The sequence below is a fragment of the Hemicordylus capensis genome, chromosome 1 (assembly GCF_027244095.1).
Source record: "Hemicordylus capensis ecotype Gifberg chromosome 1, rHemCap1.1.pri, whole genome shotgun sequence".
Classification (NCBI taxonomy): Eukaryota; Metazoa; Chordata; class Lepidosauria; order Squamata; family Cordylidae; genus Hemicordylus; species Hemicordylus capensis.
Genome location: NC_069657.1, coordinates 436,123,524 through 436,149,184, shown reverse-complemented (window position 1 = coordinate 436,149,184; position 25,661 = coordinate 436,123,524). Strand labels below are relative to the sequence as shown.

Sequence of the window (25,661 nt, the reverse complement as noted above, 5' to 3'; positions counted from 1 at the left end):
CCTGAGAGCAAGCAAGAATACTGTTTGTCTACACAGTGATAACTGCTGGGAAGTCTGCCTGCAATACATTATATACTAATCCCCTATATAATTAGGGATAAAAAATCTGAATGGTGTTGGGGGGAAAGTAAAGTGTCACCCATGTTCATCATTTCAGGTCCAGAATATGCAGCAGATCGCTATTTACTTGTAGCAGAACTCTGTTCCTTATAAACAAGACCAAAGCAATCATCAGACACTTGGATGATGTAGTCATTTAATAGTTTGTTTTGGCTTACAAATGATAACAAAGCTTTGTAACATGTGTTTCTGTCCCTTTAAAGACCACCCAGCTGGAACTCAGTAAGCCTGTCAAGACTTTGTTTACTTCACTCACTATTAAAAATCTCATCCATTTCAAATGGATTTAGCCATATCTTCACATCTTTAAAAACCCTGAACTGTTCACATACAATAGAAGCACTTAATTTTATGTCAAAACCAGAAAATAAAATGCACTTTAAGCAATAGCTCTTTATGTGCTTGGAGAAGTCATTTCAGTCAAACAATCGGCATACATTTGAGTTAACCTTGAGTGCAGCTTTTGGTCAAATTCTAGTGAGAAACGAAGGCCTCCATGGATAGTTCTGATTATTACAATTTTGTAGTCTTATAAACGTGAGAATTTAAGAGTAGATCCCAGATTGCAGCTGAAAGACAGGAGGGCATTTCTTGTGCCTGAAAAGATGCCAATGATTAAATAGCTTGCTCAAAGATCAAATAAGACCCTGGAACCAGCTCTGCTTTTCTCAAAGCTAGCTACAGCCATTTATCATTCTGAGATGACATTTTCAGACTTGAGGAGTCACAAAGTACTCTTGTCTTTAAAACTGTCAATAAAGAAAGCAGCCCTAAAAGGAAATGGAATTGTAATTCAGTTGATAAATACATCTATAAAGGCATGGCAATTAAGTATTACAACATGCATGCTTACAAAACCATGCCTATTGAGAGAGACTCAAGTTGGAAATAAGCACATGCAAGACATCATCAGCTAAGACTAGCAACTCTGAATCCAATGATGAATTTCAATACGATATTTTTGAAATATGGAAGTTGACCAGGTATGGCTATGAAAAATCTTTCAATAGTAGAAGTGACTTTTCAACAATATGGTTAATAAATGAATGTGCCAAGTTTTTTTTCATGAGGTAATTTTGTATTCACTTTGCTTAAGGAAAATAAAGATTTCACAGATTGGGCACAGTCCACCAGGAACAACTTCTACACAAGGCGCACCATACAAATGGGAGTTGCGCAATATGATGATGGATTGTGCCCACTCATTTCAAAATGACATGCTGAGTAACAGGAAGCGGTCAGACTCTGAACCCTGCTAGTTACATAGTGCTACAGTGCTCACAACTAACTGTGCTGCCATTCTTCTTCCTAGGCCAAAGGTCGTGACTGATCCCCTTTTGCACTTCCAGAGCAGTTCAAGACAACAGTGGCATTGCTTTTGGCTCAGGCAATTAGACATCTTCAAGGTTCAGTCTGCAAATAAAGGGAGACCGGAAGGAGCCTATGTAGAGAAGTCCATTGTGTTCATGTACTTCACTTATGTACGTTGCCACCATTCCGTTGGGATCATGGAAACTTCTTCTGTAAGATCCAGTGTCACTCAGTTCTACAACAAGGCTGTACTTAGGCACAAATTTTATCACAGTTTCTTGGTTGAGCAGCTGAAACACAAATATTAAATGTTATGGACAACAGATTCTCAGCCACCAACATTACAAACAAGCGACTAAACCAGTAGTCGTGTTAGGGTGTGTTACATGAGAGCGTTTGGCCGGTGGGGGGCGCAGATAGCTGCTGGAAGTAGCCACTGAGGACCAACTGTGTCTGCAGGGGTGGAGAGAGTTTAAAGCAAAAGAACCATATTACTGCCACTACTCTACTAAGCCTCTTGCCTTTGGTGTTTGTTGTTGTTGGTGGTGTTAACTTTGCCCACCTCCAAAAGCTGCTATCCTCCAATTTGTCACCTGCAAATGGGAAAGCTCATTTTTTGCTCAGCTTAAGTTTTTACTAGAAGGTCTTCAGCACCTCTTAACAGTGGTTGCTATGCCTAAAACATATTGTGTCAGCTAGCCTTAAGACAATATTTAAACTATACAATTTAATCAAATGCATATGTAAAAAAAAGGCATTTCCTTAACTAAAGCACCTAAGATTATTCTAGCACAAGCAGCATTGGGACAGACCACCACTAGTTTTGTTTTTTACCTTAAATATAATTCTTTTAATCCACGGTTTTTCAGATAAGAAATCCATCATAGAAAATCCAGGACTGACTCGGATAGCTGACATAGCTACCCAATAACCTCCAGAGCTGCTTAAACGTATGTTATCTGGGAATCCAGGCATATTTTCTACAAACATGTCTTCTCCACCTTTCATTAGGCCTGACACATAATACCTAAAAAATTTAAATGCATAACATTTTACAAGCCACAGCACATGTTAAAGGATCAATCCACTTTTTAAAAGCATTGAAAGTCACTCCCTACAGTCAACACACAGTCAGTATGGAATCTGCATAGTAAATGCAATAAGGGCACTTAGAGAACAGCTGATGACTGCCATACTACATTACTCCTGAGTAGTCCTACTGAAATGAAGTAGTCCTTTAGTGTAACTGAGTAGTACTATTAAGTACTACATCATCTGCATGTCAGTGATTTTTAGAAGTCTTTTCTATAGGGACAGTGTCCAGACAAATGTCAATGAGAAGCCAAATCCTGAACTTCTCTCTTCCCCTCCCCACACAGATACTGATCAACAAATCTTCCATGAAATGCATTTTTCAAAAATAGCTGGGCTCGAACACTCGGCTAACGTCATCCAAGCAAAGTCATTTCACAGGAAGCAACATCCTATCTACCTTCGTATTCTTGCCATAGTAGTTTCAGCCACCAACACAAAGTCTTCAGCCGGTGAGAGCTGAACTCCATTTGCAAATCGGAGGCCCTCCATCAAGACTTTCACTTCCTTTGTCACAGTGTCATATTCAAGTAAGCTGAGGGCACAATAGTTACACAGGCATTATGTAATGACAGCTTCAGTAACAATCAAAGGCTTCTTGTACTGCCCAGATTATAAAAAAATAAAATGGAAAACAGCAACGATCGGGCATCACATTCTGTCGTCATTTTTTAAAAGCAGGTTTGCAAAATGTACAGCCAGGGATGAGAAATCAGTGCTCTCAACTCCACCGTAATCCAAGCCCCAGTTGCCAGGCCCCGTTTCTGTGCCAGCATGGCTCCAGGAGTTTGCCTCCCTGATGAAGAGAATTAATGGGGACACCACACAACCAATACTCCTCATTGCGACTGGAAAACAATCAGCACCTTCCATTCTCACGGGCAGTAAAGACAGACCTCAACAATGTATTTTGTTATCCCGCTCATGGAAATGCACGCGCTTGCAAGCATTCTTCAGCCAGGAACAGAGGATTATTTCCAGTCGCAGCCCCATCCACAGTGCCATGGCACATAGCATTAGGGCTTGCTAGTTTTACATGGAAGGACTATTACAAATATGTGGCCCAGCCTACTTTTGACAATTTGCTGGAAATTCTGTTGTCATGACCACACTGTCCACTTAGCTTAATCATGCCAGTAAGCTTGAAGCACTATCATACATCAGTGTCAGGAGCAGCAGCAGCAATGCCAGGCCTGTATTATGGTCTAATTTTTCTGGAGCCTTTAACTTTGCCAAACTCATGAGAATGGAGGTGTGTGTCTTTCAGTATAGGTTCAGTTCATTTCTGTACAGCATTCCAAGATGCTTCTTTTACATATTTGCTTAACAATACCATATTTTTATGGGCAAGAGGTGCTACAGCACACAGCACACAACTCACCTCTTCTATTAGAAATATTCCTGCAAGAGTCATTGTAAGCTTGAGCCACAGCTATGTCTGTCACAGCTGGTGGCTTCCAGGCCACAAGCTTTCTGAGTCTGGGGCTGGCACCAGAAGGCTATGGAACCATACAGGTGGTGAGCCTTCCTAATCCCACTACCAAAAAAGAAGCAGCAGCCAAACCCTCAGGCTTTCTTATCCCTGACACCCACAAACCTAAAATCAGGCACAATCCAGGTAACATTGTGCCTCATGACCCAGTAATTATGAGGCACAATTTTTTTCCAACTTTCAATTTTAATGTGTTTTATCTATTACGATTTTTATCTTTTTATGAATTTTAAATCTGTTATATTTTAGGTTTTAATTCTCTACACCGCCTAGAGATTTTTTATACTAGGTGGTAAATTCAACCAACCAACCAATCAATCAGTAATAATTAGGGGAGCAGCATAGCCAAAGGGCTAGAATGAAGTTCACTCTTATCAATATGTAGGAAAGATTAGTTGTGATCAAGGTGTGGCTTTACACACATCCTCCTTGCCTAGAGGAAACCCTAACAGGGTACAGACTAGGAATCCTGATCCTCACAATGAGAGCTACAGCATCAAGGCACTCAAGTCATTCTGCCCCCGTCCCTGCTATTGACATCGGCTCTGCAACAAATAATATAGTCCTGGCTACCATATTTCTTTCCAAGATCACATGTGAATTATCACACAGAAACATGGCAGCTAGGATTGGGGCACCATCAGGAATAGTAGGGCAGGTAGCAGCCCCAAGACTTCAGTTCAGGGGTACAGCTGTACATGTGTTACAATGTAAAGAACTAAGAATAAGCATGTTGGCTACAAGCAAGCACCTGTGTCTAGATATTTCACACCAGACGCTGTCATATTACTTGGTCCGTTTCCTGCTCTGGCAGTTGACAATTCAAAATTAATGCAAGGATTTTCACCATGTCATGGCCCAAATACTGACCGTCCATCATCTGTAGCCTCCATGATTAACAAAGAATAGTCTCTTCTGTGCCATTTACTGCTAGAGTCTGTAAAGTAGATTTTCCGTCCATCCCGAGTCAATGTAAGATCATTCACAAAGGACAAGTTCTTCCCCTCAATTGGAATCTTGGAAGACACAAGCATTTGCACTTCACCTGATCACAAAAAAAAGTGTGGTCCTTTTAATCATTTGCTTTTCTGTTCTAAAACGAGTACTGTCTTTATCTTAGGGTACTACCTTTCCAACCAAAACAGTGTTCCAAGTACCAAAATGACAAATATAAAAAACTGATTGATATCCATACATTTTAAAAGCAGTTCCTCTCTATTTTGGCACTGAGTTGTGAAAGGATTGTGTGCAGGGAGACGAAGGTTTGGTTCTCTTCTTAAACATGTTCTAAGCTTGAGGTTTAATTTGGTTCTATACATTCCTCAAGCACTGTTGTTCCTTCTAAGGCGCGCCGTGGCTGCGCACCCACTCACAATACTTCAGCCCCCCCCCCCCCCCGCAGAGGATTTCCGCAGCCGTGATGTTGCACACAGCACTCCAATAGCTGCTTAAAATGCCGGCAGTCTCCCCGCTCCCTGTCCCCGCCACTGCGTTAGCTGTTGCTGTGGCCAGAGCAGGGAAATGGGCTTTCTTGTGCCAGTGAGAGCCAATTCTCCCTCTCTGGCCTCAGCAAGATGCTACTGAAGGCCTGCACCTCCTCTCAGAGTGGCTAGCAGCTGCTCTCTGGGCTCCAGGAGCCTCCGGCTGCAAGAAAAGCAGCTGCGGCACTGGCCGCCTACTAGAGAGCCAGCATAGCATAATGCTTAGAGTGTTGGACTCGGACCGGGAAGACCTGAGTTCGAATCCCCATTCAACCAAGAAACTCACTGGGTGACACTCTCTTTCTCCCCAGCCCCCACCACCTTTGGCAACCTTCTAATTAACTGATACTGATTCATTAAGCTTCCTGATGAACTGATTAATTAACGCATCCCTCCAATATTTGGCTAGAGGTGGCCTTGAAGAGGGGGAGCTGAGATGAAAAAGAGTCCCCCCACCCCACGGCCATGCTCACTCCGGAGCCAGCCTCAAGAGTTGACTGGGGACACACAAGGGTAAATACCAAAGGGGGAAACCACAGGCAGGGATGGGAGGCAAACAGACAGCACAAGGAACGGATGTCAGGGAGTGGAGAAAGCAACCAGAGGTTGGCTCCGATGCTTTTTAGCTTTTTTCCAGCAGCTCCCTTCCCCCATCCGCCCCCCCCCCCCCCCCCGGCTCCCTACAGGCTTCCTTATCCAATGGGAAAGCTGCTGGGGGAGGGACTTCTGCCAGGAGCTCCAGTGCACCGGTGCTGGGAGAGAGAACGAGAGAGAGTGTAACGTTTAAGCCAGTAAAGGAGACAGAAGTGGAGGTCACAGGAGAGCTGTGGAGGAGAGGGGACAAGACACTGTGTGTGTGTATATATATATATATACACACACACACGCACATACTGTGGGTATGTGTGTGAACTGTAGGTGTGTGTTTTTAGACTGTAGAGGGAGGTGTGTGGGGTGGGAAGGGAAGGAGTGTATCAGAGGGAGTGTGTGTGTGTGTGTGTGTGTGTGTGTGTGTGTGTGTGCGCGCGCACATACAGACCATGTTCTTTATCTCTCTGGAAACTATTGCCCAAAATCACAGACTAAAGGCTGATTAAGCGTAACTTTAAGGGGGCTTACTCCCAAAGTACTTGTGCACAGAACTGCAGCCTTAAGTACAGTGGTCCCTCTACTTACGAAATTAATCCGTTCCGAATGCACATTTGTAAGTCGAAAAGTTCGTAAGTCGAAAAGCGGTTTCCCATAGGAATGCATTGGGAACAGATTAATGCGTTCCGGAGCCTAGAAAAAAGACCCAGACCCCCAGTAAGGCTTGCAAACTGCACAGGAACATTTCTTTTCAAGAATAAACAGGCAGTAAACAGGCAGGCAAGTCAAGGAAACCGCATGTAAAATTCGTAAGTCGAGGAAACCCCATCTAAAAATTTGTAAGTCGAAAAAACCGCATCTAAAACTGGATCTAAAACTGCCGTTTGTAACTCAAAAAATACTTATGTCGAGTAGTTCGTAAGTCGAGGGACCACTGTACTATAAATGAAGCAGCTTTCAGTACCATTCGAGTTTCCAGATCATTTCTTCAGGAGATCGCCCCTGTACATTCCTTTAATGGGCCAAGAGCGTTGCTTACTTGAGTCACCAAGAGAAGATATTACTCCTACAGATTCAAGAAAGACCCTTTGGGATATTTTATGTGAAAGTAAGTCCTCCTGTATCGGTGAAGTCTCCATTTGAGGAATTTAGATGTACTGTTATCTAAAGCCAAACATTTCGCTGTAGCAAGGTTGTGTATTGCATCCCTCTCACTGCTGGTATTCAGCTAGCTACAGGTGCAGCAGAAGAGTTAGTGAATCTGCGTTCTTTCAATTTCTGTATTTCCCTCTCTCACCTGTCTATAATGAATCTTTTCACCAAAATCATGGGTGGCTAACTATTCCCAAGCCATCGCCTGAACTATTTGAGCCATTTTGTGGATATGGGGCGATCCTGCCTCACAATCCTGCAAGTGTTCCTGAAACCTTCAGATCCCATTTAGGATTCTATGTAATTAAGTATGCTGGGTGGGATTTCACCTCAATGGTGTAGTGCTCAAATTGTAGTACTATAGTAAACTCAGTCAGTGCACTGCTGCCCATTAATTATCCAGTCCTCTTAAAGCCAGTAATATTGCTTTTCAACAAGTACAGTTTGCATTTTTAAACTGTTTGTTTCAGTATCATTCGATGCTAAGCTAAATGAGTTACATTCTTATCTAAGTGTATGACAATCTGAATATGACATTCTTATCTGGCAAACTTTGTTTAAAGGCTACTTTTTAGATTCTGCCTTGTTTTTATTATACTTAAATGTGAAGCAGAAAAAAGTACAATCCAGTTTTATAAACAGAAAAGAATTGTAATACACATTTCTTTCCTTCCATATTTATGGGGTGTGTGCAAGTTGTATCTATAATAGCACATAATGCACCTGTGCACACACTGCCTTGATAATGCCACCCAGAACAAAACTTATTCCACTCACTAATGAAAACGATTAGAGGGAACACTGTCCTCAAGTATATAGGCCTATAAATATGGTCAAGTTAAAAGCATGAGTTATGATGTTCTAAACATCTTTTGCAAAGAGGGCTCTAGAAGTCCTAAGATTAAATAATTTGTGTCCTTCCTTTTTCCAAGAAACTCAGAGCAATTTATTGCCCAAATCGGTGGAGAAAGCCAAGGCACAGTAGCTCATGCAAGGACATTTAGGGAGTTTCACAACTGAACAGATGTTTTGAAGCTACATTCCCTGCTCTAAACCTAACAGCCTCTGTGCTCACCAGCTCTCCAAGATAAGGCATTCTTTCCATAAAAAGTCATTGGGCTGCATCCAAAGAAAGTTCATCAGGGCTAAGCAAGAGCTCTTCCCAGCCCTGGAAGAGGGATTTCCCCAATGCTAGGTGCCCTTGCACCTTCTAGAGGAGAAGTCAAACTCATGATTACAGAAATAGGAATATCAGCCAGCATCCCTTTGAGACAAGAGATTTGAAGCAATTAAAAACTAAGCCACTGTGTCAGGGCAGTTCACATTAAAATCAAACAAACATAACAAAACTATTAATATTTTTTTAAAAACCATTTAAACCAGATTAAAATTAAAACTGGACATCATTAAAAGCCAGGCTAAAAAAATGGGTCATTAAGGCTCTCCTGAAGGCTACAAGGAAGATAATCCTCTCTTATCCATGGGGAGCACGTTCCACAACCTAAGGGTAATAACTGAGAAGGTCCAATCCCAGGTCACCACCAGGTGAACTGGTGGCACCCAAAGATTGATCCCTCCTGATGATCTCAGTGCGCAGTGGGGATCTTGTAGAGAAAGGCATTCTCACAGGTTACCCAGACCTAAGCCATTCAGGGCTTTAAAGGCAGTAACCAGCACTTTGTACTTTGCCCGGAAACATATCAGCAGCCAGTGCAACTATTTAAGAACAGACATAAATAATGTGGACTCTCCAGGATACCCCCGAGACCAATGTATCTGCTTCATTTTGGACTAAATGAAGTTTCCGAATTACACACATTATTCAGGAATCATTTTAAGTATATAAGCAGAGTTATTGAGAATATCAAGTTCAAGCCAGTTGGACTCTACTTGGCAGACTGCAAATATTATAGTGCTTCCCGTGTAGTTCCCCCCCACCCTTTTAATTTACACATGCTCGATTCTTCATTAATCTTCTAGATTAAGATGCAATATCATGTTGACATTTTCAGTGTGTAATATTTAAATGGATGAACACTACAATAAGCATTTCTGGATAGTGATCTTTGAGGTTTTCTTAACCTGGATTTTTAGCATGAGATAGCTTGAACTTGTTATGAAGAAGCTGCCCAGTGAAAATGTAAAAATTAGTTTTAAAGCCTCTGCAGTCTTCCAAGCAAGTCAGATTAATGGAAGGTAAAGCAACAAGGCAATGTTAACCACAGACACAAAAAGACTCTCAGTGCTCCTAACCATTTTCTGAGCAGGAAAAAAGAAAAACCTACCTGAGGCAGGATTGATTTCAAAGAGTCCATAGTAGGCATCGGCCACAAAAAGTGTGTTATTTGGTCCAACACGGATTCCAAGAGGTCTTCCACACGTGGGTTCATCGTCTCTGGTTCCTTTTAAGACACATTGTTAGCAGGTTCACAATTGACACTTTGTGTGTGTGTGTGTGTGTGTGTGTGTGTGTGTGTGTGTGTGTATTGCTATTCCACTTCACAAAAGTATGCCAGTCTAGACAGGGCTACACAACTTTGGCCCTCTTGTAGATGCTGAACTGCAACTCCCATAATCCCTGAGTCCCTGACTATTGGTCACTATGGCTGGAGATTATGGGAGTTGTAGTCCAAAAACAGCTAGAGAGCCCAAGTTGTGCAGCCCTGGTGTCGACAATACTGAGCTAGAAGGGCCAGTGGTCTGACTCGGTACAAGGCTGCTTTCTATATTCCTAAGAAACACCTCATGCAACATTAGAATCAAGGCTGAGGTAAGTAATAGGAGTCACTACCCACTGCTCTGCCCCCACAACAAAGTATCTACTGCTACACTCGGGACTATTTTGCCCTGCTTGTACTTTCTTGTTCTGGCTTCAGAGGATTATGTACCTTGGGGTTGGCTTCTGCAATCTTTTCCCATTGAGCACACAGATTTGCTTGAGGCCAGGGGAAGAGGTGCCGTTGACTAACTGGAGGCGCCATTTTGGGATTTTTAATCTTTGATTATGGCAACCCTACCTGTGACCTTATACAGTGTGAGAACCTAAGTGACAGAGAATGTAGGAGTAGGGGGCGCCCTATTTGGCCCAGCACAGAGTGCTGATATAGCAATGGCAGAGTAAGCCCGTCTGTATACTGTTCCATATAGGAATATTTACAGGAGATTACATTTCATTTAAAGAAAAAGAGATTACAAGTCATTTAAACATATCATGTCCAAATGCTAAAGGTGCTTTAATAATGCAGGCATATGAAATAGAAAGTAAGACAATACTGATAAAATCCTGTATTAAAAAACAATTTGTCAATTGCATGTGATTAAATATCAAAGTGAATTTGAGAAACTTGTAAACATTGTTAAGGGATTGTTTTATTGCAAGACACCCTAAGCAGCACTGTGCTGGCAGAACAGGATAGAAATATTTCAAACTAGTCAGTGAAGCCTGTCCTTGACTGGGCAAAGTCGTTTATATTACACTTCCAGGAAGGTTCAAGAAATTAAATATATGTAAAAGGGGAAGTAAAAGGAAAGTTTTAAATTTGTAGAACTTCAACCTCAAACATTATTCATTTTATTGAATAATAATGACCATATGTGGTAGATGTTCATAACAGTAAATCTGAATCTGAGAAAGATCTGCTTTTCTTGGGCATGATGTCATTTTGGAATTATTGATCTGATTATTGAGTGTTAACAATCCGTTGAGAACAGTGACAGTTAAAATGTGATAATTATATTGATTCCCCTCTTAAAAATACAAAATAAATAAAACCTTTCCTTGATCATATTCTGATGTAAAAAGTAGTGCATTCAGATACTTTCAGTGGCAGGATTGTGTGTGTAAAATTTGGTATCTGTATGTCATCCAGAAGTATGACTTTATTTCACACAAACAAAATCTTCAAAATATATGATAGATAAATAAGCAGCCTTTCCCCTTTTCTCCCCCCACTAAAGCCTACGGCATACATAGCCTATCATACCAAGCACACCCAAAAGGTATGGAATGAAACAAACATTCCCACCCTTACATGCATCTCTGACTAGGCTTCTCCTCTTGCACCCGATTTGCTTTATCCAAGACAGCTCGCTCTCCCGGTCCCTCTCGTGACAAGAACGGGCAGTCGGATCTCATTCCAGTTGCTTGGTGCATTCAGGCTTGCAGGCAAAAGGAAGGCGGCTTGAGGAGCAGCCCCTCACTTAAAATGGGGGGTATGTGAGCATTTTGGGGGGAGTTCTGCAAAATAGGCGGGGCAGAGGGATCGATACTCCTGCATCGCATACAGTCTGGGAACACTGCAGTTAACCTTGGACGCTAAATAAACTAGCATGTACCATGCAGAGCTAATCAGAAAATTAAACCAAAAGAATGTGGTTCTATCATTGAACAACCAAGGTGGTGGCCCGCCGTTGGGCCTCCAAAAATTGGGGAAATAACCCACAATGAGGATCTCCATACACAGTAGAAAAAGGACCGAACTAACTTCGCGAACGTTTCCACAGAACGAGAGACACCGCCTAAGGTTATGGTGTTGCAAAAGTAGCCTCATGCAGCTCTCATTCTTCAGAGGCAAGAGGTACCCAAAGCACTATCTTATCCTCCTTCGACTTTTTAAATTGACTTGTCGTTTACAAATGCGAGCAAATTACACGATGAAAGGTATTCTTTTCCCCCCCGCGCGCGGTGCTTTGTGGGCTATGCAAATGAGCCTCCATGACACGGTGCGTAGAGCCACAACCCACTTTGGTTTCCTTAAGGTGGGAAGTTCTGTTAAGGTGGAAAGCTTGCGAGCATGATATACGTCCAACTGAAAACGAGCAAAACTACTTGGGATATCTAAAAATTACTATATCCTGCGTGATAGAGCAGCTAAAAGTAACCGTAATTTAATATGCTACGGATAAAGCTATTATTACGTAACAGAACCAATTGTCCTGCATTTGAACCTACACAATTTAGGGAAGATGCCCACAGCACCACAGAAGACCACTCCAAAAAATGAAGCAGCATTACCAAACATTTCCACAGAACGGGCGACATCTACTGAGATTAGGGTGACTCGCGACTATTAATGCACAAACCATTCTGTGTATTAAAAACAAGGAACGGTGGCACTACGCTTTCCTCCCCGAATCCGACATTCTTTTAACAAAGACGCAGAACGGATCGGGAGACATGTAGGATTCCCACCCCCCCGCAGCGCAGTGTATCATGGGATATGCAAATTAACCTAGCCAATTCTATACGCACGCATCGCTAAAACGGAATCTGCGCACGTATTCGTAAGGTGGCTCTTGTGGGGCGTGTTCTGAATTCTGAAAAGCTGCGTTTACTTTACTCTCTGAGTACTACGGAGTTCTTCTGAATCGGCCGGTGTAGCGCCGTTCTTTCTGATGTGGCAGGGGAGAATAAAGCTAGCGTGTCAGAAAACCCTACAGCGAAGGGGTCGCTGAGAGGCAGGACAGAAGAAACTATCGCTACACCGTTCCCATCCCATGCATATCCGAAACTAAAACTCCAGTTCAGTTCAACTTCAGACTAACCGTGCGTTCCAGCCTGAGCCAAGGATACTAAGGATTCTCTTCTCTAGTATTATCACGAGCCTATCCGTGTTTACTCAAAAGTAAACACTATTGAATTCAATAAAGTCTATTCCCAATGCGTCAGTACGCTTAACCACCTTTACAAGGAAGTAAAAGTTGCAAATCTTATGCAAGACTTTCTTGGGAGTAAGCTCAATTGATTGAACACAGAGAGTGAAACTTACAAGTGAGTAACCCTACATAGGACTGCGCTACATGTTGATGGATCATCACTTCTAACAGGGAAAATAAGAACCTTTTTATAGTGACGGGACTCTAATATTTAGCAGGGGCAGGGCAACTGCTACTATCCAGTCCAGCACAGCCTCTTTTCAGTGATTGGTGTGCGCTGTCTTGTCTACCTTCTGTTTCTTTTTTGACTGTGAATTCCTTGGGGACAGGAAACATTATTTTCTGCATAGACTCCTTTGAGAACTTTTCTGTTGTAGTTGGAAAGTTAACTCTTGCTTTTATCTTGTAATTTATTTAGAGCATAATCCTGTGCATTGTTGAGAATATGCCATTGTCCCTTTGGGATAAGCCCACTCCTAGATAAGTGTGCACAGGAATGCAGCCTAAATAAGTTTCATGATTTTGTGAACTGCTTTGAGTATCTATTTTTTAAAGTCAGGTACACATATTTGAAGTCCTAATGGATTTCTGTGGGAATTACTAATAAATAAGAATGTGTACAGTTGAGACATAAGCTGTTATGGGCAAGTAAATCTTGTCAGTTGATTTACTTGTCAGTTGATTTTGGGGGTGAGAAACAAAATACAAGATAGGTTTTACATAGGTTTGAGGAGTACTGCCTTCCTAAATGCAACCATACAGCTGAAAGATAAACATTTAGATCAAAGTATATCAACAGGATGGAGAAACTTTGAGGATGTTTCTCTCCAACCTAAGATCTAACAGTCAAACTTGTAAGGGGTACTTCTATAATGAGGTGAAATGCGACAGTCACTTGGGGGGCTATGGGGGGGCAGCAGAATGCCCTGGCAGACTCAGTTGTGCTACTGGAAGCCTTCTGGCTGCTCTGTCAACAGGCTTTGGCCAGCAACAGTTCCTCCTTTCGTCTCTTGGGGAAAAATTTTTTTTAATATATTGATTGAAATTTTAAAAACATTATAACATTAAAAAGTAATAAAGAAAGTCATTACAAACAAAAACAAATGCAGAATATGAAGCATTCCCATCACAAAGTTACGTAATTGCAGTAATTTATCACTAGTGGGTAGCCACCTAATGGCACAGTGGGGAAATAACTTGACTAGCAAGCCAGAGGTTTCTGGTTCGAATTCCTGCTGAAACACCTCTATTGGGCAGCAGCACTATAGGAAGATACTGAAAGGCATCTCATACTGCACGGGAGATGGCAAACACACACCCAGTGCACGCACACCAGGCACTTCCAGCCACTTCTGGTCTGTGGAGGCACCGGGGCAGCAAGGAGGTACGCTGCCTCCCAGCCAGACCATTTTAAAAAACAGCGCCAGCAGGGGAAACGCAGCAGAAAGGATAAGAGCACCCACACACACACCTTCGAACTGGCAGGTGCCAGTTCTGTGCACTATCCACCCTCTCCAACAAACAGGGATGATAGGTGCATTCATTTATATTGTCTACCTTCTAAGGGAATAAATATCATCTGAAAGCTGTTTTAAGTGCATTTTCTCTTCATTGGGATGGCACAGATCTCCATGGCCACATTTTACTCCAGACCTCTCGTGATATGTCTTGTTTTAAATTGGTGTTTTAAATTGGCTTCTCTCTCTCTCTCACACACACACACACACACACACACACACTCTATATATATTGTTTTGGGGAAAATATATTGGGGGCTGTGTCTGTAGCCAGTACCCACAACAACATGAAAAGCAAAAAAGTGGAGGAAGCGGAGCGTGTTTCCTCCCGCAGCTCCTCCCCTCTCCTTCCTGCTGCCTTCAGCTTCCAGCAGCAGCAGCCGCCAGCTGGTCCTCCTCTTGGTTCTGGTCTCCATTTTGTTTGTTCCCGCTCAGAATTTGAATGCAGCTGGAGAGCAAGGGAGGCGTGAACAGGCTGCTGTTTCCCTTTAGGAGAAGTGGGGGGAAATGCCTTCTGGGTATTTTTCTTTTGTAGATCCCCCCCCAGCCCCCAGCCCTTTTCATACTTTGGAAGCGTGGTAGGGTTTTTTCATCAGCTTCCAAGCTGCAGGGAGGAGGATGAGACTGAAAATCCTAATGTTCCTTTGGCTTAAGAGGTTTCAGTGTAATTTTGAAACACCTTTCCCTGTGGCTTCCAGGTGTATATGTATGTGTGTAAAGAGAATTCTGGGCCAAGAAAAATGGTTTGTTCTTTTTCCTCTTGCCTTTGTTATCACATGTGTTTCTGTTAGAGAGGTGGATGGGTTGCAGGGAATCCTAGCTTGTTTGCTGGTTTTAATCTGGTCTGGTGATCTTATCATAGCAAGGGCAAGCTTTAGCTGTTGGATTTTTGTGTTGTGTAGCTGTTAAAGGCAAACCTTTCCAATTGTACAAGACTTATTTCTGCAGAACAGACCAGGAAGGTTCCTAATGACTATTCTGGAAAGGCAAAAAAAAGTTGCTTAATTTTCATACCACGTAGGGATTATAATTAAATCCCAAAATAAATAGGATCCTAAATTAGAATTTTAATTTAGGCTGCAGCCCTACAAATAATAATAATAATAATAATAATAATAAGAAGAAGAAGAAGAAGAAGAAGTTAATCTTGTTGAAATCAGTGGAATTTTTCTGAGTAAATATGTTTAGGAATAAAAATTAATGTGAAATATGGAGAGGCTTCCAGATAATCAGTTTCCTGTACAAGAAGTTTTCATTTATTTTTCATTTGCTGTGCAGTCTGTTTAAAGTTGATCTTTTTTTGCAGGGATATCACCTTTTCCCAGTATACAACCTGCAAAGTTTTGTACTTGGGAAAATGCAATACTTCCCCAGATGGTGCATTTGTTGCTACTGTGATCACTATGCAGTTGTGCGAGACTCAGGGACATCTACTACATATTGTTTGTGACATTTCTAGTGGTAATACACTCATCTCTGGTCCACATTCCTGCACCATTTTGTGCACTCTTACGAAATCACACCTGCCACCAGTGTTCCCTTCAAGGCGTGTGCATGTGTGCATGCAGACAAGGTTTTTGATGTGTGTTCCGTTAATTTTAGATCCTTCTCAGATTGTATTGGGAAGATCATCCCACTCCGAGTTAACAGTGTACACACATTGCCTTGATACTGCCGCCCAGAATAAAACTAATTCTTCTCACAGATGGAAAAGAGAGAATGCACTGCCTGCCACTGTGTTCACCCACCTGAGTGTTCATCTCCCTATACTGACATGCCTTTTTGTGGAGATGAGGAGTCCTTTGGAGGTGATTGGCAGAGATAATGTCACAGATAGGGAGGGCTGATAGGAGACTATTTAGTTGTAGGGAAGGGATATTTCTGTGCTTTGAAAAATATTTTTGTGAATTTGTGTAGTTGACAAGGGATGACTTCTGTACAAGTCTTATTGAAATTAACTAGCATTAGCGGGGGGGGGGCTGTTTCAAAGGGACGAACCAAAGAAATGTGCAGTGAAGTGTGTCTTTTGTCACATTTCTTGCCACTTCTTAATAACCATTTGTGGGAATTATCCCGTTTCCAATCTCCAAGCCAGCATAGAAAAGTGACTAGCCCTTTTTCTGATCTAGCTGTGCCCCTGAGGAAATTAATATTGCATTGTTAACAGTCATCTGGGAATATTTGTGTGAGTGGAAATGTTTTCAGTGGCAAGTCGTCATATTGCTCCATATGAAATTTAAAAGTTCAAATATCTTCCAAGTTACTGGATAAACAGTAGATGTTTCACAGCTGTGCCATTATTGTTCCAATCCTTGAACCTCATGGTGGATGGGGTGTGTGTGTGTACAAATAGAATTATAGAGTTGGAAGGGTCTCCAGAGCTAGAGGATCTCCAACAGATGGCTGTCCAGCCTTTTTTTGAAGACCTCCAGTGAGAGAGAGCCTCTTGCCCCACTAAGTGATTGGTTCCAATATCTAACTCAATGTTCCCTCTAATTATTTTTCATGTGTGCGCTGAAAGTTTTGTTCTGGACGGAAGTTTCAAGGCTGTGTGTGCACACATGTGCATACAGAGTGGGGCCTTCCTGATTCAACCGGGGCGGAACCACCATTGGGCAGACGGGTTCAAAGAACCTGGGCTGCTGCCCCCAGGGACTGCGCCTCGCAGTCCCAGACACACACACCCCCGCGACTGATATCAGACATGGGAGAGTGTTATTTTGCTCCCAAATGGGGCTGTGCGACCCCATTTGAGAACGAAATTGGCCCACACTGCATTGGCAGCGTGGCCAGAGTGACTCTCCCTGCCTTTTAAAGCAGGCCCCATTGGGAAGGGAGACCACATCCCTGCGTCTGACGCCAGACATGAGGGCCAGGGGGCTGTGGTGGCCACAGGCCAAACATGCAGTACTTTTTCTAGCACCCTTTATGGGTCTAAAGCAGGCCTGCTCAATTTAGGCCCCCCCCAGCTGTTTTTTGACTACAACTCCCATAATCCCCAGCCACAGTAGCCAATAGCCATGGATTATGCAAGTTGTAGTCTAACATCTGTATGAGGGCTGAAGCTGAGCAGGCCCAGTCTAGAATATAATCCACTGGGTGTGTGGGGTGGGGTTTTTAAAGATAGGAATTTTGAAGAACATTCAGCAACAGCTTTGTTTCCAACCTGCCAACATCAATATAATTTTATACCAACAAGTTACAGTGGGGTAGATACAGTAATCTATAACAGTAAAAATAAAATCCAAAACATCTTGTAGCACATTAATGGCTACAGATTTATCATAGTATAAGCCTTCCTGGACCAAATGCTGTAGTCTATGGAAACTTATGTCCCAATAGTTAGTCTACTAGCATCCACAAGATGCTATGCTTCATACTTAATAATGCTGAATCCAGTACTTCAGATTGACTTACTAATGTATTTTGCTGCTGTTAACACAACTTATTTTCCCATGCAGGCTTAAATTTTAAAAGATAACCTAAAATTATCCTACAAAGTATAGCCAGGAAATCAAAAGATAAAGTTTATGAGTTCATGCTTCACCATACTGGCTGTTGTAGAAGTGTGCATAAACAACCCCAGCATCCATACACAAAACAGTGTTTTTGAAGCCTGACTCCTCTTCCTCCATGTCTTTTTGCAAATTAGCCACTGGCAGTGGTGCCCTTCTGTGTATTCGACAATTACCTGAAAGTGTCACTTCACACCAGCCACCTTTCCTTGCCCCCATTTACTGAATTCAGAGGCTGGGACACATTAACAGTACAGCCAATATCTGGAATATTCATTTTCTTCTCCAAGAATATCCCCCCACCCAACTTCTCGTCTTTGTGGAACAGCACCGCCAGCCAGAACAAGGCACAGCTGCATCTCTCAACCTACAATAGGCCAAAACAAAATCTTCAGAAACTTGAAACCCTTGTAATCTCTGAAATATGTCAGTGTTTCATTTTACCCCTACTGCATTGAGGTGCTGAATGTTGCAGTAGAAGTTACCCAGACTCTTAATGAATGATTCTGTCACAGAGTGTGTGAGAGTGCATGTGGGGGAGAGATGGGGAAATCTGCCTCTATGAAATGCTGAAAAGAAAACCAATTGGAGTCAGGAGAAAAGGCAGTGCATCTCCAAACTTTGCTGACACATTTAGGTACTATAATACATCTCTGCCCTACTTCATTAGGCTGCAACAATACCATTTCTTTTGAAGGTTGTCAGAATATGGCATTTGCAGCAGAGAAGCTTCAGAGCAGAAGGGGACTAAACAGGTTGCAATAGATGCCTAGTTAAAATAACCACTGATGACAGTGTATGATTTGTGTGTGAGCGAATGGATATTAAGCAGAAGTTAATATGTTCTACTAAACAAAGGACACTCCCAACTTAGTTTTCCAGTTTTTGACAGACCAAATCTTTATAAGGCCTCCGATTCACAATCAGAAATCAAACAAAGAATGATATCACTTTAAACAGCAATAAGAAAGTTAGAAAATATGCCCATGTATTCCATATTGAAAAATCAGCACACTTTCATACAAGCTAGCTTACTGTGTGTATTTAAAATCATGAAAAGTAGAGAATATATTAAAAAAAACTTATTCCTTTTGCACAGTCTCTAGGTAGCTATCAAAGTTAAAATAAAAACCAAAATGAGATCAATCAAAAACAGAACAGCAGCTGTAGATGTGAGGAAGCTGAGCTGGTACAGTAGATAGAAACTATAAAGCAACATCCAAGAGATGCCAGTGACAGAGCAAGACTAAATACCAAATGGCTCATCATTATAGAACGCAGCCAAAGGTTTAACTAAAAAACCCACACTGTGCTTACTTACCACAGGACCCATAGCCAAGTCGGGCAATTGTGCGTATTTCCCCATTTTCAATCTTCAGGATTTTTCCATCAGCTGTACCAGTGAACAGCACATCTGAAAGAGTCAAATATTGGCTAAATAACTGACTGTTGTGCACAGGAAGTATCTGGCAGTCCAGGATATTGACAGCATCAGTTGTATACTGCTCTTCCACAAAACCCATGCAGCATAAACACTATTTTTTAAAAAATCAAGTCAACCTGTGTGGAAATGTTCCACACAGGAGCATATTTCAAAGCCTCAGGGCAGCTACAGAGAAGGCCCGATCTCGAGTTGCCACCAAACGAGTCAGTGGCAACCGTAACCGGACCTCTTCAGATGATCTTAATAGGTGACAAGGTTCAGACAAAGAAGGTGCTCTCTTAAGTGCCCTGGACACAAGCCGTAAAGGGCTTTATAGGAATAACCAGCACTTTGCATTTCACTCAGAAACATTGACAGCCACCGCAGCTTTTTAAAAGCATTGTTATATGGTCCCTTCAGGTTGTCCCAGAGACCAGTCTGTATGCCACATTCTGTACCAGTTGTAGTTTCCGGTCTATGTACAAAGGCAGCCCCACATAGAGTGCATTACAATACTCAAGCCTGGAGGTTACCAGCATATGCACCACTGTTTTAAGGTCATTTACCTCCAGAAAAGGATGTAGCTGACATATCAGCCAAAGCAGATAAAAAAGCACTCCTGGCCACTGTCAACCTGAGAAACCAGAGAGAGTTTGGGATCCAGGAGCACTCCCAAGCTACGTGATCTTTCAGGGACCTGATCTTTCAGGGGGAGTGTAACAACATCCAGATCTAAACTATCGCTCGGGTCCCGACACACACACACCCCTGTCGCAGTCAGTACCTCTGTCTTATTTGGATTCACTTCAGTTTGTTACACCTCATCTAGCCCATTACCGCCTCCAGGGAGGCATTCAGGGATATGCCATTTGCTGATAAGGTTGACATGGAGAAGCAGATCTGGTGTCATTAGTATATTGATAACACCCAGCACTAAACTTCCTGATGATCTGTCCTAGCAATTTCATGTAGATGTTAAAGAGCACTGGAGACACTATGGAGCCTCGTTGAACTCCATACTCGAGTTCTCGCCTTGAAGAGCAGTATTCTCCAAGTGACACCACTTAGAATCTATCAGAGAGGTAGGAATGGAACCGCTGTAAAACAGTGCCACCCAATCGCACCCACCTCAGGCGACTCAGAAGGATACCATGGTTGATGGTATCAAAAGCCACCAAGAGATAAAAAAGGATCAGCACAGTCACACTCCCTCTGTCGATAGCCAAATGGAGATTATCCATCAGGCCAACCAAGGCACTCAACCCCATAACCCATTCGAAAGCCAGTTTGAAATGGGTCTAGATCATCTGTATAATCCCAAACTGCCTGGAGCCAAGAGGCAATTACCCACTCAATCATCTTACCCAACCATGGAGGACTGGAAACGGGTCTGAAATTAGCTGACTCCGAGGGATCCAATGCAGTTTTCTTCAAATAAGATCTAACAGATAATACTAGATACTAATAGTAAATTAGGTACTAGATACTAATACTAAATAATACTGAGCTAGATAGACCAGCAGTCAAACTTGGTATAAGGCAGCTTCCTCCTTCAGCTCTTGAAGGTGGCAGTTGCTAGGCATCAGATCCTGCTGTGGATCTCTGAGGCAATGGAATAGGGCTGAGCAGCTGAAACTCTTATAAACCAACAATTGTATAAAGTCTTATAAACTCAAGATCCAGGTATTGCAGGAAATGCAGAGCCTTTTATAATTTAGTACAAAAAAAGTTAAAGATTCTTAAATGTGAAGCAAGATGAAGCAATCACTTTAAATCCCCGTCAATTATCTGTGCTTACCGCCAATATTTACAATGGATTCTGGTCCAACAAGTTGGTTTTCAAATAGCCTGTCTGCTTGACGGAGCTTAAAGTTTTGCTCTAAGGCACCAGTGAGGAAAGGAGGTTCTTTGAAACTGGAAAAGAGAAACAGTTTCATCAGTATGCCACCAAATTGGTATAAATATTGAAGTCGCTTGAGCAACAAGTGGAGCCAATTTCTCTATTTGCCAACTAAGTTGGAAGTATCAGACATGCTTTCAACAGAGCATGCTCCCCCGCCCCAATTGCCTATCATTTGTCCAATTCCTTAAATGGGGAAACAGCCTGCATCAGCAATAGGAATAAAGTATATGAGGGCTAGTAGCTTAAAGCAAGTTTTTATAGGTGATTCCTTAGCCTTTAATAACTGAGATTCTTATTACTTACATGTTGCCATTCTTTGTGAACAGGGAACTGTTCCAGTCAACAAATACGGAACAGTTCGACACATCATTGTCACATTGACCAGAAGGAAGCTGCAGGCAGTTTTAGGGTGTGCCAAATCTCACCCAGAAAGAGGAAATGCTTAATTCCAGAAATAAGCTCAAGAATCACCTTTGTGAGCTCCTAGTTCTATAGCTATTCTGTGCACCCACATAACCCAATTGGACTTGGGAAGCATCCAAGGAAATGTATTAGCAGTAGATTAATGATCAGCAAGACTGTTCAGCATCATTAATCTTACAAAACTGGCTTTAAAGGGGGATTAGACAAATTTATGGAGAGCAAGTCTGTGAGAATATACTGGCTAAATGGAACCTCCATGTTGAGAGGAAGAATACCTTTCACTACTAGATGCTGCATTTCCACTGTTTGAAACAGGTTGCTGAACTACACAGAGCCCTTACCTGATCCAGCAGGCCTCTTCCTAATGTAAAATATTTGCACAGAGCTCTGCCCTGAGGTACCAGCAATATGATTAAATGGTTTCACTGCAGTCACTTAAGATAAGCACACCCCAGACATGCAAGACACACAGTACCTCACCAATTCCCCTACACCAAAAAGTCCAAGTGAGGAACAAGCTTCTGTGCATGCATGAACATGAAAGGCAACTGTTGACAATTGCCCTCATCTCTCTGTGCCCTGAGGGACATTTTAAGGAGGCACATTAGGCAGCTGCCAATGGAAAGCAGGGGACCACCAAATCATCCCTCCCCTCAGATGCAGAGCATTCCCTGCAAACAAGTCTTAGTTTGGACTTGGGGCAAGATTTTCAGTGCTTTTCTGAAAAATGTCCCAGTTCCAGTCTGATACCCTCCTTAGAAAACCTTGTTTAAAGCTTTTCTAGAAGAAATTTGCTTTTTATGCAATTCCATGCAAATCAGCTTAGTACATACAGAGGGATCATGTTGGCCAATAAAATGAAATCATCAGGAGAACTGATCATACTAGCAGGTGGTGAACACTACCCAGCAGCTTAGGATAGAAGGGGGGAAATCACTTACCTAGATGAAATGCAATACTTAGGGGCTTAAGATAGCAAAATACAGTTATCTTGCTATGTACATTGTTGGCTGGGAACAGCTATTCCTATTTTAGATCTGCATTGCACTATTTAATCCTATACTTTGTTAATATAATGTAAATTAAGGTGAATACAAAATGAAAGGTTATATGAAATGAAGGATTTGGACGACACATCAGTGTTGGTGCTGAAATTACAAGTAAAACACCTGTTAATTACAACCATCTTGATAAGATTCTTTAATTAGACTAGAGCTTGATTCTAACTATACTTACTTGGATGTTAGATCAAACACAGAAAAGCTATATGTGGGGCCACACATCATGCTGGGAGCAGTCTACATACCACAAGGGCTTAAGTAACAAGTGAAGAAGCAGCTCTAACTAGTTGATCAAAATGCTTGCCTAACCTCAGAGTCAAACACACTTCTTCTTTAGGTAGTCTTAGAGGATGTACTGTTAGTTTGCATTATATTCTATTTATCTAAAAACATGCAAAGCACAAATGGGTGATTCAATAATTATTCTGGTTTGAGAATCTAGAACTGAACCAGTAAATTTGAGGAATAATTCCACTGGAATTTGTCAAGGAAACAAAATCAAACCACTTTGTTCAACAGACCAAGCAAAGAAAAAGGCAGCAAAGATTTCATACACTTCTATGACATACAAGAGCCACTGGGATTTCATACGGTTTATAGGCACTCAATTTCTAATAATTCCTTTATTTGAGGGTTTCAGCAGCCTTCTGTGGTGTACAATACAAGAGAGTGGCTCTCTTAAATGCCACAAAAGGACACTTTACACAAATGCTTGCATACCAAGACGTTTTATCAGAAAAATTACCTGTGAAAACTTGGTTCCACATGAACTCATGAGCCACAGCTTAATTGGAATTCAGCTTAAGTTCATGTAAGAGTTTGAGCAAGTTGCATGGAAGACTAGCAATTGCCCAGATTGCTGGGGCCCATCCATGTGACCAGTTACACAACTGTGGTGTGCAGAGCAAACTCCAGCAGATGACAGTCGTTGCTCATTGCTCAGAAGCACCCAAACCTGCTTAGCATAAAATCTTGACACACACACACACACGGTGTGCTGGAGGGGCAAGTGCAAACAAAAACTGTTTGTTTTCACAGGACTTTCAGGCCTTACAAAGGCCATTTTTGTTCAAAACAACTTTCACATGGGTATTGCAAGTTGCAAATCTTCAGGACAGGAAACAGTCTACATAGATTTTCAATCAAATTACTCCATAGAATAGAGTCAAAGGCCAAAGTGAAATGAAGCACACAAAATTATTTACAGGCAGTTAGCACCACTGAAGACATTCACTGGTGATTAGTTTGAATCAAAGAATATACAGTTCTGCATCAAGGTCCTGACATTAACATTTGCCTGGCCAGTTTTCTGCTCTTGCACATCCAGAAGTCTGAACAAACAAAACAAAAACAGTATTCAAATAAGAGTATTGAGTCAAGAAACTCAATAAGGCATACACAAATATGCCAAGGTCAAGCAGGTAGCCAATATTGTGGACAAACATTAGCTTTTTCAGAGACAGCTTTGGCTGCCATACTGTAGTGCGTTTATTGCCTGCAGTACCAGAATTCACTGTGTCCTCACCCCACCCTCCCCACCCCATGGTGATGGACCATGGTCTCAGGTCACCTACTTTTGGAAGTCTGCATAAGGCTTCAAGCTATACAAATCAAGCCTCCAGAGGCATGACCAGCACTGCAATAAGACGTCTGTCTGTCTGTCGTGGATGCCCACTGGATAGTAGTAACCGCAAGAAATGCCACTCTCTTCTCTCCCTGGCCCTTGCACAGCCAGAGCACATTTGGAACTATTTTAAGAGGTGTTTGGTTTACCCATTTTTAGTGCATGAAAGTATAGGTGCATATCTGCACAGCTGCTCAAAGCGCCAAGTTCCTTTAGGAGTGGACTACATCAGTAGCTCTTTGCAATCTGGCCCACTGAATTGCAACTCTCCTTTGAGCTCTGTGTGGTTAGGGGGAGCAGCTGCAAGGAAAAACAAGCAGACATTTTCCCTCCAGGGAGGCTGCTTTCCCCTCTCTGCTTTGTGCAATTATCAAGCTACCAATGAAGTGCTAGTGCTAAGGCAGCAATAAGAGGAAATCGGCATCAGAGAAAGCCACCTATGCACAGTCCAAATTTAAGGCCATGATTCCAAACAGCAAAGAAAATAATGACATTTTCTTATGAGCTGTATCAAGAGATACACAGATATACACTACTGAGAAACACAGGGCAACATCAAATGAAAAATATGAAGAGTTAAACAGAATGGTCAAGAGACAAACAAAAGCAGTTTCTACTTGGCCCGTCCCCTGGAAATTCAGAGCATTTTTATTCCCAATTAACCTTTTTATTGAACAAGTACACAAAGATCTTCCAATTCAAAAGTCACATTTAAAATAAAAAATTGGAGAAAAATGCACATCTATAGAACTCTCCCACTTCCAATATGCTTGGTCCCCACCATTTTTAAACCTAATCTTAAGAATTTTTTTTAGAATTCCACAAGTTGATTTATTTCCTTGCTGGCTCATATAAAATCCAGTTATGCCACTGTATCTTTTATTGTTTTCTTTTCTGTTTTAGTGTTGTCTTTATAGTTTTATTGCATGATTTTGTTAGTCACCTTGTTAAAATTTTGTTTTAAAGAGACAGGATACAAATACACAAAAAAAACCCAACCTTTCAATGCAAATACCACTAAGAGTTTTATTATTTATTTATTACATCTATATACTGCCCAGACTTTCGTTATCTATTGCAAGCAAACCAGTGCCACCTTTAGCCATGAAAAGGCAGCTTAAAAATATGCTTAGATGAAAGCCTGTGAACCCATATTCACCCTGAAATGCCTTTCAGATGCAGAGTATTGACAGCACTCGTTGTCATGCACCAACACAACCTGGTAAGTATGCTTCGTTATGGTGCCTCCAGAGAATAACCTGCCCTGTACACGGACATTTAGCCTCACATAAGAGAGGAACGCA

At 41.9% G+C, this 25,661-nt stretch overlaps 1 protein-coding gene across 1 annotated transcript in view; it reads right to left on the bottom strand.

The window, feature by feature from the left end:
• Positions 1–239: 239 nt before the first annotated feature.
• Positions 240–25,661, bottom strand: part of APMAP (adipocyte plasma membrane associated protein) — a 34,663-nt gene continuing 9,241 nt past the window's right edge. Inside the window, exons 3-9 of the mRNA XM_053243635.1 lie at positions 21,145–21,260; positions 19,245–19,337; positions 9,522–9,638; positions 4,886–5,060; positions 2,924–3,058; positions 2,266–2,458; positions 240–1,721 (exon numbers count right to left, since the gene is read on the bottom strand). Coding sequence (XP_053099610.1) covers positions 1,512–1,721; positions 2,266–2,458; positions 2,924–3,058; positions 4,886–5,060; positions 9,522–9,638; positions 19,245–19,337; positions 21,145–21,260 — 1,039 coding nt within the window. The 3' untranslated portion in view covers positions 240–1,511. The remainder of the gene's footprint in view (positions 1,722–2,265; positions 2,459–2,923; positions 3,059–4,885; positions 5,061–9,521; positions 9,639–19,244; positions 19,338–21,144; positions 21,261–25,661) is intronic.